Consider the following 13,243-nt stretch of genomic DNA (forward strand, 5'->3'; position numbering starts at 1 on the left):
CAGACCAGGCTCCGATCTTGCAAAGGGAGAGTGAATCTTCTCGTTTGAGTAGAGGGGGATCGGAAGGGGGGAAGAGAGAGAGGAGGGAAAAAGGAAGGAGGCGCAGAGGAAAAGATGGGGCTGAGGGGGACGGGGGTGGAGGTGGTGGAGGCAGTTGGGTCGGTCTGCCTCTGCCTGCCTGCCTTCCTTCCTTCCCCTAAGCAGCAAATACAGCCCAGGCAAGCAGGCAGGGTAGGCAGCAGGACCACCACCACCTCCTCCACCACCACCACCACCACCACCAGCAGCAGCAGCAGCAGCAGCAGCAGCCTTTGCTGGGTTCCTTAGCCCAAGTAGCCTCCCAGGGCCACAAATCAATACTCTTCTCTGCCCGCCCGACCCATCCCCTCTCCTACACCAAACTCCTACTCCTCATCCTCCAACAGAAATCACTCCTTTCCTCTCTTCTCCTCTCCTCTCCTCCTCCTCTCCAACAACAAAAAACCATTACCAGTTCTAAAATATTCATGGTCGCTGTCGTCATCGTCATCAAGCTGGCTCGCAGTGGCTCTCGTTCCCGACATGGCCAACACCACCACCACCGCCGCCGCCGCCTCCCTCCATCGTGGTCGTCACCATCATCTAGTCAAAGAAGTCACTCGGGCTCAAAGGCCACAACAAGAAGAACCTTCCCAGTCTTCGTTTCACCTTTAGGAATGAATCCAATCCGACTTTTCACACCATTTCAGACTGGCCAGCGTCCTTCACACTGTCAGTGACGCATTCAAAATGACCCGTTGGAATCGAAGCTTCCGAGTGATCGCCAGTTTCGTCAAAAGGGCATTGTTGGTTGCAGCATCCGATTTGGCTAATATTTCCCTGCAATCGATCTGCCCAGACAATGGGACGTGAAACAATGGAAACCGTGACACGCCAACAATAACACAGCCAGCATTGGAAATACGAAAATACAGAAATACTCTTTCCCTAGTAAGGAGCTAACAAAACTAAAGTCAGATTCAAAAATGGTCTAGGGATTTCGTAGGGAATTCGCTAGGGGTGGGGATAAGGATGATATCCTAAGATCAAGACTCCTACATTCAAGACTGATCAAAATCCCCAACTTTTGAACTCTAAGACAAAACGGCTACTGCATCGAAAGTTGTCAACGAACACAATCTCAAGTCATTGATTACTATAGACGATAGAGATTCACGAAATGATCAATAAAACTCAACTTACTTACAAAAGGTGAAATTCAAACCACAAAGTAGTTTTCCGTTAGTCAATAAATTACCTACTAAGAGTATACCGTATAAAACAATACGTATTCATAAGTAAGCAGAAATAATACGTACATTTTAGAAAATAAACCTATAAATATTATATATATATATAATATATATATATATTTATATATATCTATATATATATATATATATATATCTCACTCGACCCTGCCCCTAAGAAGAATTTGGAAACCAAGGGGCGGGTGGGGGGGGGGGGGGGTTGCAGAGGGCGATGAGGAAGCAAGAAGCGATGCTTCAGCTGCTGCTGCCAAACCAAAATTTCTACCCAATACGATCAAGGCGACAAAGGAGGGGGATACAGAAGATGGGGATTGTGGGGAAAGGAGGCAGGTGGAAGTCTACGCAAAATACTACTCAAATATTCGATATCAAGCCCAAGCACGATTTGCGCAAAAACAATCACTGGATTTCCCAAAGATGAGTAAGTATTGAAAACTGCAAGTTTACTCGCTTGCGACTATGAAGTCACTATAACTGTGGGATGAAGACCACTGAGAAATCCGAGTGGTCTGCGTGAAATGACCAACGCAATATGTAAAGAATATCATAAGACTAAGCAAAACCTAAAACACAATCAACGTACAAGATCACAAACGTACAATGAAGAAAATGTCGAAATTCTCTGAGACTGCGCAAAACGGGCAAAACGACACGCGACTGTAGGCATCCAAGCAAAAGATACGACTGCGCAGACAAAATCAAGAAAAGAAAGCGCCCAGTCAAATATGACAGGGGACTGACTGCACAAAATCCAAAACCACATTCCAAGGTCAAGATGAAGCTTCCCAGCTGGATGGTGACCAGATAGGAAGACTAGAAATGGTCTCCGGGCATCCACATCTCAAGATAAAAGAGAGAGAGAGAGAGAGAGAGAGAGAGAGAGGAGGGGGCGGAGGAGTAACGAGAAATCTATTGAAATATTCAAGAGTTAAACAAAAGCCACGCAAGGCCAGTCATACCGACGTTAAGCTGCGCAAAACGGTTATTTGCTTTAATGCCAAGACATGTCAAGAAAAATGCAAAGGCCCAAGGGGGAAGGGGATGTGAATTGCTATAATATACGAAAAATGTCCATTGTATCGACTGAAGTTAGTTATTGCTTGTATTTTCACTTCTGATAACCTAACATCGTGCTACTTCACGTTGTACGAGGAAATTCCATTTGATCCTCGAAATGTACGATTGTTGTACCTTCTTAATAACGTCCGTTCACAATTGGTTCGGTCCACAGGAAAATTTTACTAACGTAGATTCACATCAACCGTGCATTTGATGTCTAGGCCCGTCCCTTACGACGCTCCTGATTGGCTGTTGATGAGCGAATCATGGAAGCCCTATAGCTATAGTAGATTCACATCAGCCGTGCAGCATTTGATGTCTAGGCCCTTCCCTTACGATGGTCCAGATTGGCTGTTGATGAGCCAATCACAGGGCTGGAAACTCTGTCTCTCGAAAGAGTTCACATAGGCATGATGTATGCTCCACCTCTCCTGAAAGACGTATACTTCAGAAGAGATGGAACATACATCCTGCCTATGTGAACTCTCGAGAGACCAGTTTCCAGCCCTGTGATTGGCTCATCAACAGCCAAACTGGACCGTCGTAAGGGAAGGGCCTAGACATCAAATGCTGCACGGCTGATGTGAATCTACTATAGCTATATGGCTTCCATTCGCTGGTCGTCGTGCAAGCGTCGAAAGACCTTTGCGGCAACGTCGCCACAAGGCTTCAAAAGTGCATTGGAAGCTTAAAAAGCATCCGACTGCCTCTCAGGTCGTCTATAAAATAGGTCTTCATAGAACACCATAGAAGGTCACGTTATGAAATGGTTACCACAAAACGCTTCAACGTCGCATGGCGAAAAACAAAAGTAGTCACCATGAGATGTTCGAAGTCACGCCAATGTTTCTGTAGTCATGCGGGAAAAACTCAGTCGCGGAAACATCTCGAAACGTCCATGGAGGTTCACTGGATGACCTCAAAATATTTCAGGTCCAATGATGCAACAAGACACAAAACAAAGGACCGAAATAAGCTTCTAAAAATAAAATAGCCTTAATTTCCGACTCCAGTATGGAATATTGTTTCAAAGGAAAGTAGGGAATCGTACCTTGGGTAAACACCAGGGAAACCGTTGTAACAGTAGTCGAAAGCCAGACAAAAGTATCATCCTCCTCTAGTCTTATTCACACCCCTCCCAAAAATTTCACATTACAAAACTAGAGCTAAACATTATTTAGCAGCAGCCAGAACCACAAGGAAACTAGGTATGGAGACTGTACATGTATTGCCACGTAATGGAGAACGAAACGGTATTGGGAGAAATTTACAAACAAAAAGCTGGACCTTTACTAAAATGACACAAATTGTAACAGAAAATTACGAATAACTTATGTAAACACACACAATATATATATATATATATATATATATATATATATATATATATATATATATATATATTTATGCGGAAGACATAATAATTTTCCCCCATATGTATATTAAAAGGGAGCAGGTGCAGGAAAAACAAGCAGATTTCATGAACAGTAGTTTAATCCTACGTTTGTGACCCTTAGACACAGTATCAGGGACATCTATAAATTAAATTATCCGACATTAGAGTGCTATCAAAACATTAAGAAAACACATGAAAACATATGCACTAAATTACATTTAAAATTAAATACATGGAATTAAAATCATATAAAAATAAATTAGGCACTTGATAAAATCAGACAAAATCGTTTGCACTAAATCACAAAAATTACACATAAAAGGGAATTTTAAAAACTGCAAAATAAAACAGAAAGGAAATAATAATAAAAAACAATAAGTAAAATAACAGACACTTGTGAGACAAACACTAACCTTTCAAAGCAAGAGCAAAGCACACACTAACAATTCACACAAACCTACAGACCAGAGACCCGAAAATATAAACAACCAAACAAGGCAATAAACAATGGAGCAGCCGTAGTTTTGAGATTCAGAGAAGGAACTTTCAATTTGATATTTAAGCTTTCAAGTATAAGCAATTCTGAGGTTTCTTTTGCTTGGCCTATAATCTTGAAACAATCGTGCTTAACAGGAGTTTTACAGTTGTCTACCATCTGAAACCATGCATGTAACTGTAAAACGTCTATTAAATACGACTATTTCAAAATTAGAGGCCAAGCAAATGAAACACCAGAATAGCTTATACCTGAGAGAATAAATATCAAAATGAAAGTTCCTTCTCTTAATCCCCGAACTATGGCTGTTCCACTGTTTATTGCCTAGTTTGGTTGTTTATGTTTTCGGTTCTCTGGTCTATAGGTTTGTGTGACTTTTTAGTGTGTGCTTTGTTCTGAAAGGTTAGTGTTTGTCCCGCAAGTGTGTCTATTTTGTTTGTTTGTATGGCGTTTATACGTTGAATGGATCCAGTGGTTATTCAGCTACAGGACCAACGGCTTTACGTGATCTCCGAACCACGTAGAGAGTGAACGTCTGTCACCAGAAATACACATCTCTAACCTTTCAGTGGAATGCCCGAGAATCGAACTAGCGGCTACCGAGGTGGCAGGCCAAGTAAGCGTCTCATTTTACTTTTTTTTTATGATTATCCCCTATCTGTCTTATTTTACAGATTTTAAAATTCCCTTCTTTTATGTGTGATTTAGTGCAAACGGTTGTGTGTGATTTCATCTAGTGCCTAATTCATTGTTGTGATTCTAATTCCATGTACAAAATTTTTTAAAGTTTTAAGTATAATATAGTGCACATGTCTTCATGTATTTTCTTAATGTTTTGATAGCACGCTAATGGCTGATAATTTCATTTACAGATTGTCCCTGATGATGTGACTAAGGGTCACGAATGGTAGGATAAAACTACTGTTCATAGAATCTACTTGCTTTCCGGCACCTGCTCATTATATATACATATAGATAAGATTTTAAATAACGAAATAAGAAACGAGATGATTATGCGGACAAAGTTACTTTGTTCATATATGAGAGAGAGAGAGAGAGAGAGAGAGAGAGAGAGAGAGAGAGAGAGAGAGAGAAGAGAGAGAGAGAGAGATACATTTTCATTTAAGGCGTGAACTTTATTCCCTGAACCACCAGTACATTTTACAAATACATATAAACTAAAAATTTGCCAACATTACTAACTTTGAACAGTAGTACATTATTCTCGACACTTGTGTACATCGAAATGCTAAACACCCACTTAGAGCTAAAGAACGTCGCCTATAATTTGTTAAGGGGGAAAAAATTGTGTCTGTGTTTATATCTAGATAACCATTTTACCAACTATCAACTGGTTCGAGGGCTGCTTAGGCCATCAACTGCAACCAGACAATTTTATTGTACCCATACCTTGTTAAAAGGATGAACAAGTTCCGAAATAATAATTATGAGCTTCTATGGCTCGTCTTGACCTTTTCGGTTACTACAAGACAACCGCATATTTTAGGTTACAAAAATGTAAACATTTCTTCAAATCACTATTTGAGAGTGCAGCTTCGATTCCCGAGCGAAGACTAACCTGTGTTTCAAGATAACTGTTTTCATATCGCATGACGTTGCTGTCGCAATGAACAAACTTCCCTTACCTAAATGATAAATCATTATAATTAATACATGGACGACCAAACGAACATAACAGCCAGATGGTTACATTGTGTTAAATACTCTCCCCCATCGTAAGTCACCTAACCACCAGGGGTTAAAATGATTAAGGACAAACTTTCAACGAGGTTAGTGACATGGGAATGTTCCTCAACATAGGAAGGAAAATTATTTCTATTTGCGCCCACAAAATCCTTCAGAAATCTATTCCAGTCCTCCCACTGTCCAATCCTCTAGCGCTGTACAGAGCAGGATGCCAATCGTGTATATAGTCTCTACGACTTGAATACTTGTCGTACTGGCACATATTTCTGAAGTTAAGGCCAAAAATTTTTGTGTCCATTCATGAATCTTGCCAAATGGTTAATTTGCAACTGGATTATCAAAATGTCTTGATCTCTCTCGCATTTTTTTTTTAAATCTTACTCTTAATAACCCACGGGAGCCCCCCACCCCCCCCCCCGACCCCCCCCCCCCCCCCACCCCCATGAACATCCCCTCCCAAGTTAAGAGGTGTATAGCTGAAGGCCGCACCCACCAAACACACACAGGTCGAGGCTTTTCAGATTGTTTTCGTAGTATATCGGGCGAAAGAAAAAAAAATTCGGAAATTGTGAAAATGTTACATTTTGCTGAGGTGATTTTTTTTTCTTCTATTAGTTTCAAGGTGATTTGTTTTTTTTCTTTTATTAGAAAAATATTAAATTTCATTTACATAAGTAGGATATTACCGAGAGGATTTAGAGATGATGAAAGTACGCAGGGTGACGGGACTGGTGGAAAAGACTAAGTCGAAGAAGTCTGTCCAAGAAAGTAACTGCATTTGAAAGAACATAATGAAAACTGAAGACAGTAGCCTCCCCTAAGGGACGGATTTTATGAAAAATCAACGAATATCTCAACTTATTCCAGTAAGAGTTGGTAAGCAACAGCAGTTATGGTTAACATGAGGATTCACCTTCCAAGACACATGGAAAATTATGAGAGAGAGAGAGAGAGAGAGAGAGAGAGAGAGAGAGAGAGAGAGAGAGAGAGAGAGAGGAGAGAGAGAGAGAGTCCAGCGATTTGAAATTCACATTCGATCAAACAAATCAGAAAAAAAAAAAAAAAGCGTGGCATGGTGGCGATATCGATCGGTTTCCGCTAGTCAATCCAGAATCCCCGCAACCACCCCCCATCCCTCTTTCTCTACGCCAACAACAGCTGGATCACCACCACCACTACCTACCTCCACCGACCCACACTAAAGCGACTTCGCCATCCAGCAGTATTACGTGTGTATATATGTATATTAAAATTTATTAATATATAGTATGTATATATATTATTTATATATATATACCTCCCACTATCACTGTCTTCAACACCAACAATTTCTTTTCTACTATCATTGCCTTCACACCACCAAAAACTACTTTACTTCCACTGTCTTCAATTAGGACAACAACTTCTCTACTTCCACTATAACTTCTTCCCTCCTACCATTGTCTTTAACACCAACTACTTCCCTACTGTCACTTTCTTCAACACCAACAACTACAACTACTCTACTACCATTCAACACCAACAACTACTACTCTACTACCTTTCAACACAGCTACTACTTGTCTACCATCATTGTCTTCAACTCAAACAACTACCTCTCTACCATCATTGTCTTCAATACCAACAACTACTCCTGTACTACCATTCAACATCAACAATTACTTCTCTACCATCATTGTCTTCAACAATAACAATTATTTCTTCCAATACCTGACTGATTAATTGATCTACCTTCGCAATAACTATGATCATCAACGTCATCGTTTCAAACACCAACACCTTCTCGTACACAATCGCCTAAAACATCATTACCGGTGCAACTATAGTGTCGCCAGTACCAAAATTAACAAGATAAATAACGATGATTTTCCATCCACTTTGAAAACAACCATCATTAACCCTCCAGAAATTAATATCTTATATGGGATCGAGCCAACCATCCAACACCCACTTTTGATGAATTGACAGAAGCAAATATCTAGACTAAATCCAACATTCTGGAATTTATTCTTCAGTCATGTCCAAGACCAAAGTTGCTGTGTCACAGTTCCTCCCACCAATTTCGAGAGGTGGAAAGAATGACCTGCCAACGGCCAGGCCCCCAACCCCACCCACAAAAAAAAAAAAAAAAACGTAAAAATATTAGGCCAATCAAAGCCGAACCCTCAGAGGTGAATGCCCCGAAGAAGAGAGCTAGAGAAAAATACCCAGTAACCTACTTTCGGCCGGGCCATCACCCCATCGTAGGTCAACAAGAGTGGCAACGCCGTTCAAGGGGAAACGCCAAAATCACTCTTTGGCCACAAAACATTTGAGACCAGCATCCTTTACTCCCTCCACCTGTCACACCAGATACGAAGCGCACACACGCACGCACATGATCAACGTAAAAAGCCATTATCAACCGTTCTCGTCTATTCACAAAGGCTAACATGGCTTTCCCTCTTCGCACGAGCCCAGATTCGCACAAGAAGCCTTATGCTGGAAGCTGTTATGTACCAAAATTCTGTGCACAGAGCAGGGCCGCATTGACACAAGCAATTCTCGCCCTCACGCCACACGTGCTTAGAGAACGGACTTCATTCATTAAGGGAGGGATCATCGCCACGTTCCTGCCTTAAACCTGCCCACCTTGACATTCACTTCGCTCTGGGTCTCACATCACTTATCAAATATATAAGAAAGTGTCATGTAAACAACAGCGAATGTAATCCTCATCCGCAAGCAACGGAACATTAAATCAAATACCTTGTATTTACCTGTATCATAATCAAACATTACACAAAGAATTAACAATAATGGAACATGATACATGTAATTGTAAAATTGAGGTATAATTTAATAATACAAGCAATGCCCAAGCCTGCGAAGAACAAAAAAAAAAAAAAAGCCCGAAGAACATTTCCCACAAAGCTAACGGGAGCGTGCGAAGGACAGCAGCATCCCACCAGCAAGCAGGGCAAAAGCATTTAAGACCCCCCCCCCCTCCCTCTCCAATTCACCTCCCACTATTCCTTGTAAGCAAGTGAGTGAGAACTGAGAACTCCTCCCCCAACGGCTCTACGAACGCGTGTATACTAACCAACACACACACATACACACACACACGGTGGAAACGAAAATAAACCTAAACACCAGGGGACATAAGAGCGTCCCGAAAGATGTCAAAAACCAGCGGACCGAAACCGCCGCTCTCTCACAGTACGCAAACGGAAGGGTTTCCCACCTATTGGTCGGAGTGCATAGGGGGGATTATTAGCCGACACAAAAGGGGCCTTCCAAAACAGTTAGGTATGCCAGAGCCCGCCATACATCAACACCGGCCCGAGTTCCGCGACGAGCCAGTCAATGTGCTGACCAAGACCAACAAACTGGATTGACTGACCGACCGGCTTGCGGCTTCAAAGCAACGCCCTTCCTTCCGTGCGTCAGTCGCAAGCACAGACGCTTCTTCGTGCGTTCTTCTTCCACCAAACCTAAAAACAATCGCCGCCTCAAATTCCAAATACGCCAAATGAAACCTACCGCAAGTGCTTCGGTACTGAAGTTAATCTCTCGACCGCTTCAATGCAGTGCGTATAAACCATACGGTAAAGCTGAGGCATACTCAAACCTTACCATAAGTTTGACGCATGCATTTAAACCTTATGATGGCGTCGGGGCATACGCAGCGCTAAAAATGCACCCGTATGATGAAGCGGAATCATGCCTGACTGCTCACGAGAGGGCGAGAGCAGCTTCGGAAAGCCACAAAGTTCATTTCCCAGTGTTTTTAATGGGAGGGAGGGAAAGGTAGGTAGGGATGGGGGGGTGTAATGGAAGAGTCACTACTCCCACCCACGCTCAATCTCCAGAGACGCGGAAGTGATACGTCATTGTGATGCAACCAAAATTTAACAGTGTTGAGTTTATTTTTTCCAAGAAACGGAATGAGGCAACTGCAACATGCGTCAAGCACACGCCGATTCAAGTAAAATGGAGAAGAGACTAGAAGAAGTGGGGGACCAAATCGTCACCAGTATCAAAAGCCCGAATTGCAACGGAAGAAAAAAGGTGGACCGGCTGGATAGAGAAGCTGCACAGACAGCTGGACAGCAGAAATCATCCAAACACATCTGGCGTTTCCAGGCGAGTCACAGCGAGCCAGAGAAGAGAGAGAATCGACGGAATCTGCTACAATCGCAACAAAGGCCCCTCACTAATCTGGTCAAGTAGGGGAAGCCCAAGAATCGTGGCGAAAGCTCTACATGTATCAAAATACGCGATCACTTGTTCGTCTTTCAAGACAAATTTCCCTGCATTACTACTAGCATATAGAACTATTATAAATTTCCCTGCATTACGAAAGTCAACCACTAGCATATAGAACTATTATGAGAAATCCTCATTCAAACCGAAAAAAAATGGAATTGGCTTCTTCGTTAGATGAGATTTTCATTTAGTAAAACTAACCAACAAGGGAGAGAGAGAGAGAGAGGTGGGGTAGTGCCATTACACACAAAACAAGTGTATCTTGAAAGGCTGTCATACTCACATTGTACATGCCAGGTTGGGGAGGCTGTTGCATGAATTGCTGTTGTTGTTGTTGCTGCTGCAAGTGCTGCAGGCGCTGCTGCATTTCTTGGATCTGTGAAGAATCATTATAAACAAAACTATAGTACATAATCGGACATAGCAATAAGATACAATTTTAGTTGTTTAAAATAAATAAATATAATCTAGCCCACCGTCGACAAGCATTTAGCCTAAACAGTATGTAAATTCTCAGTTTTTCAATCTGCAGTTTATTTCAGACCTACCAAACCTACTACTCAACAGAACTAAATATGGTAGACCCACTAAAGCAAATAAGAACTAAAATACTGACAACGCGTTTTTTTTTCCCGACCAATACAAATCTGAATAGAAAATTTTCGCACAGGCCAACACACAATCTGTAGCGAATTTTCAAAACGTCTCGTGCATACGTAAAAAAAAAATCACTTACATATATCAACAATTAATTCAGAAAGACCCTTCCGACATCACTAACAAAGGAACCTGGTAATAAAATTTTTCTTCTAATTATCCTGTGCCTACTCGACCACACCCAGCCTCTCTCTCTCTCTCTCTCTCTCTCTCTCTCTCTCTCTCTCTCTCTCTCTCTCTCTCTCTCTCACACAAAGCCTAACAACAAAACAAGATCCCACACGTGTTATTACAAAAACTGGGGAAGAAGCGATGTATGGTAGACTGACGTAAGCTGTCTTATTTCTGAGATAGTGTAATTTGAAGGATGAGGTCTCATTCGCTAAGAAAACTTACAGTAATGCTACTACTGCCAACATTAAGGAAGTACATCTGTATATTCCATACATCCGTACATTCCACGTGATGGAATTTCAATTCTCCAGCTAAGACAGACCACTACATCCTTTTCTCAACTCTACACTATTTAATTCCAGCAAACATTTACTTCAAACGAGTCACAACTATTATTCACTATACATACCAGCGTGCACTAGTAGACTGAATATTCACAAAAAAATACAATCCGCACACTTATTCTTCAATCACATCGCTTAACGCTACACAAAAATACGTAAATGTATCCCGGTCACTGGCAACGTATGTACTAAGAACTTTTAATCTCCTCGACCCAACCGCGTTCTATTGTGACTCATTCGTCTAGGGGAACGGAAATAACAATGATCCAACACTAGTCAAACCTCAATTTATCTGATATCCGAATATCTACTCAAACAATGAAATCAAAGTTCTATTTTAAAAACATACCGTCAATAATGCCACATATCCCAGAACTAAAACTGCCTTTTTCTTTCACATTTCACCGTAAGTCCGATGAAATGCCTAGACTCATTATACGGTCAGGTGAGCCACGTGGTTAATTCTCGACAGAAAATAACCGGAAGCCTTACTGCATACCTACTCTTCCGCAGCTGATGGAGGAAGACTGGTTATATTAATTATTTTTTCTTCCGGCGATATGGTATCTAGCCCACAAAACATAATCAAGATGATGCCACAAGGACTGTAGTAAGCAAGGGAACTGGAAACTATCACCAACAAACAAATCGTTACGGGAGGAAGAGACAAATCCTACAAATTCTAACTGGATAAATCACCGGGATATAAATGCGATATTTATTATATAAATAAAATTCTCCTACACCTAGACTCGAAAGGGCTTCACTTCATGCAGCTTCGTTATTGCTGGTTCCGTCAGTCCCAAGTCTTCCCGTCGCGTCCTGGGGAATTATCTCTCGCTATTCCACGAGCGACGGCTTTAAAAGCTTCCCTTCTCTCACGGGCTGCTCAATGAGCAAGAGCCAGTGCTGGCATATGGCCATACTAAAATCACGCCCATTAAGCGAGGGACTTCAAACAAATACTAGCTGTACCGAATACACTCGTAAAATGGCGGCAGCTAATCTGACCAATCCACTTTCTTATATGTTTAATGTAATTTTCTTTACCTCCTTTTCCGCCTAAAAATGATAGGCAAGAAGAGTACCTACTTCATTAAACAACAGTTCGAAGGACTTCATACATTACAATTCATCTCCATACATTAGACAGACCAGGAAAAGGGTGATAGAGGGAGAGAAGGGAGAAAGCGAGAGGGAGGGAGTTGGTGCCATCGACAATTACACAATTCTGCGCACAAAACTCAGTCATCTTCAAACGACAATGTAATTCAAACCAAAAAATTCAGACTAACGAACTGATTATATATATATATATATATATATATATATATATATATATATATATATATATATATATATACACACACACAAATTACTAATTGCTTTCATCCTTGCAAAATTCTTCTCTAGACTTACCAAATACGTTTATTCAAGTTCCAATAATGGGTCATCGATAATAGACTGTCCATGCCTATCTATCCATGTCACGCCTGACATGAATATGGTACTACTAAGAGCACATAAGTGCACATGCATCAAAATCCATATATACTGACAATAAGTTACCAATATGTCGAACTAAAGCAATCAAGTGCCTCAAATTTTGTACTAGTGCATACAACCATTTCGTGGTGATGGGAGAAACCAACCCACTCAATCCTGCAGGATTCCCTATTCACAACAACTCATTTTCAAAAGATGGGGGCGTGGCCGGCATTTCAAGATGGCATCGTTTGAGAATATCAAATGCACAATTTCGATTGTATATTGATAACCTAAAATATTAACGCTTTTACTATACACAAAAATAAAACTTTCCTCTAAACTAGGTTAGCCTACAGAGACCGCCTCACAACAAAAAAATCCC

General features: G+C 41.2%; 1 protein-coding gene across 6 annotated transcripts in view; it reads right to left on the bottom strand.

Moving 5' to 3' along the window:
* Window positions 1-13,243, bottom strand: part of LOC135224627 (chromodomain-helicase-DNA-binding protein 7-like) — a 271,651-nt gene that overhangs the window by 217,016 nt on the left and 41,392 nt on the right. For all 6 annotated transcript variants that reach the window (XM_064263825.1, XM_064263824.1, XM_064263819.1 and 3 more), the window contains one exon: window positions 10,482-10,574. In XM_064263825.1, coding sequence (XP_064119895.1) covers window positions 10,482-10,574 — 93 coding nt within the window. The remainder of the gene's footprint in view (window positions 1-10,481; window positions 10,575-13,243) is intronic.

This window comes from Macrobrachium nipponense, chromosome 12, assembly GCF_015104395.2.
Source record: "Macrobrachium nipponense isolate FS-2020 chromosome 12, ASM1510439v2, whole genome shotgun sequence".
Classification (NCBI taxonomy): domain Eukaryota; kingdom Metazoa; phylum Arthropoda; class Malacostraca; order Decapoda; family Palaemonidae; genus Macrobrachium; species Macrobrachium nipponense.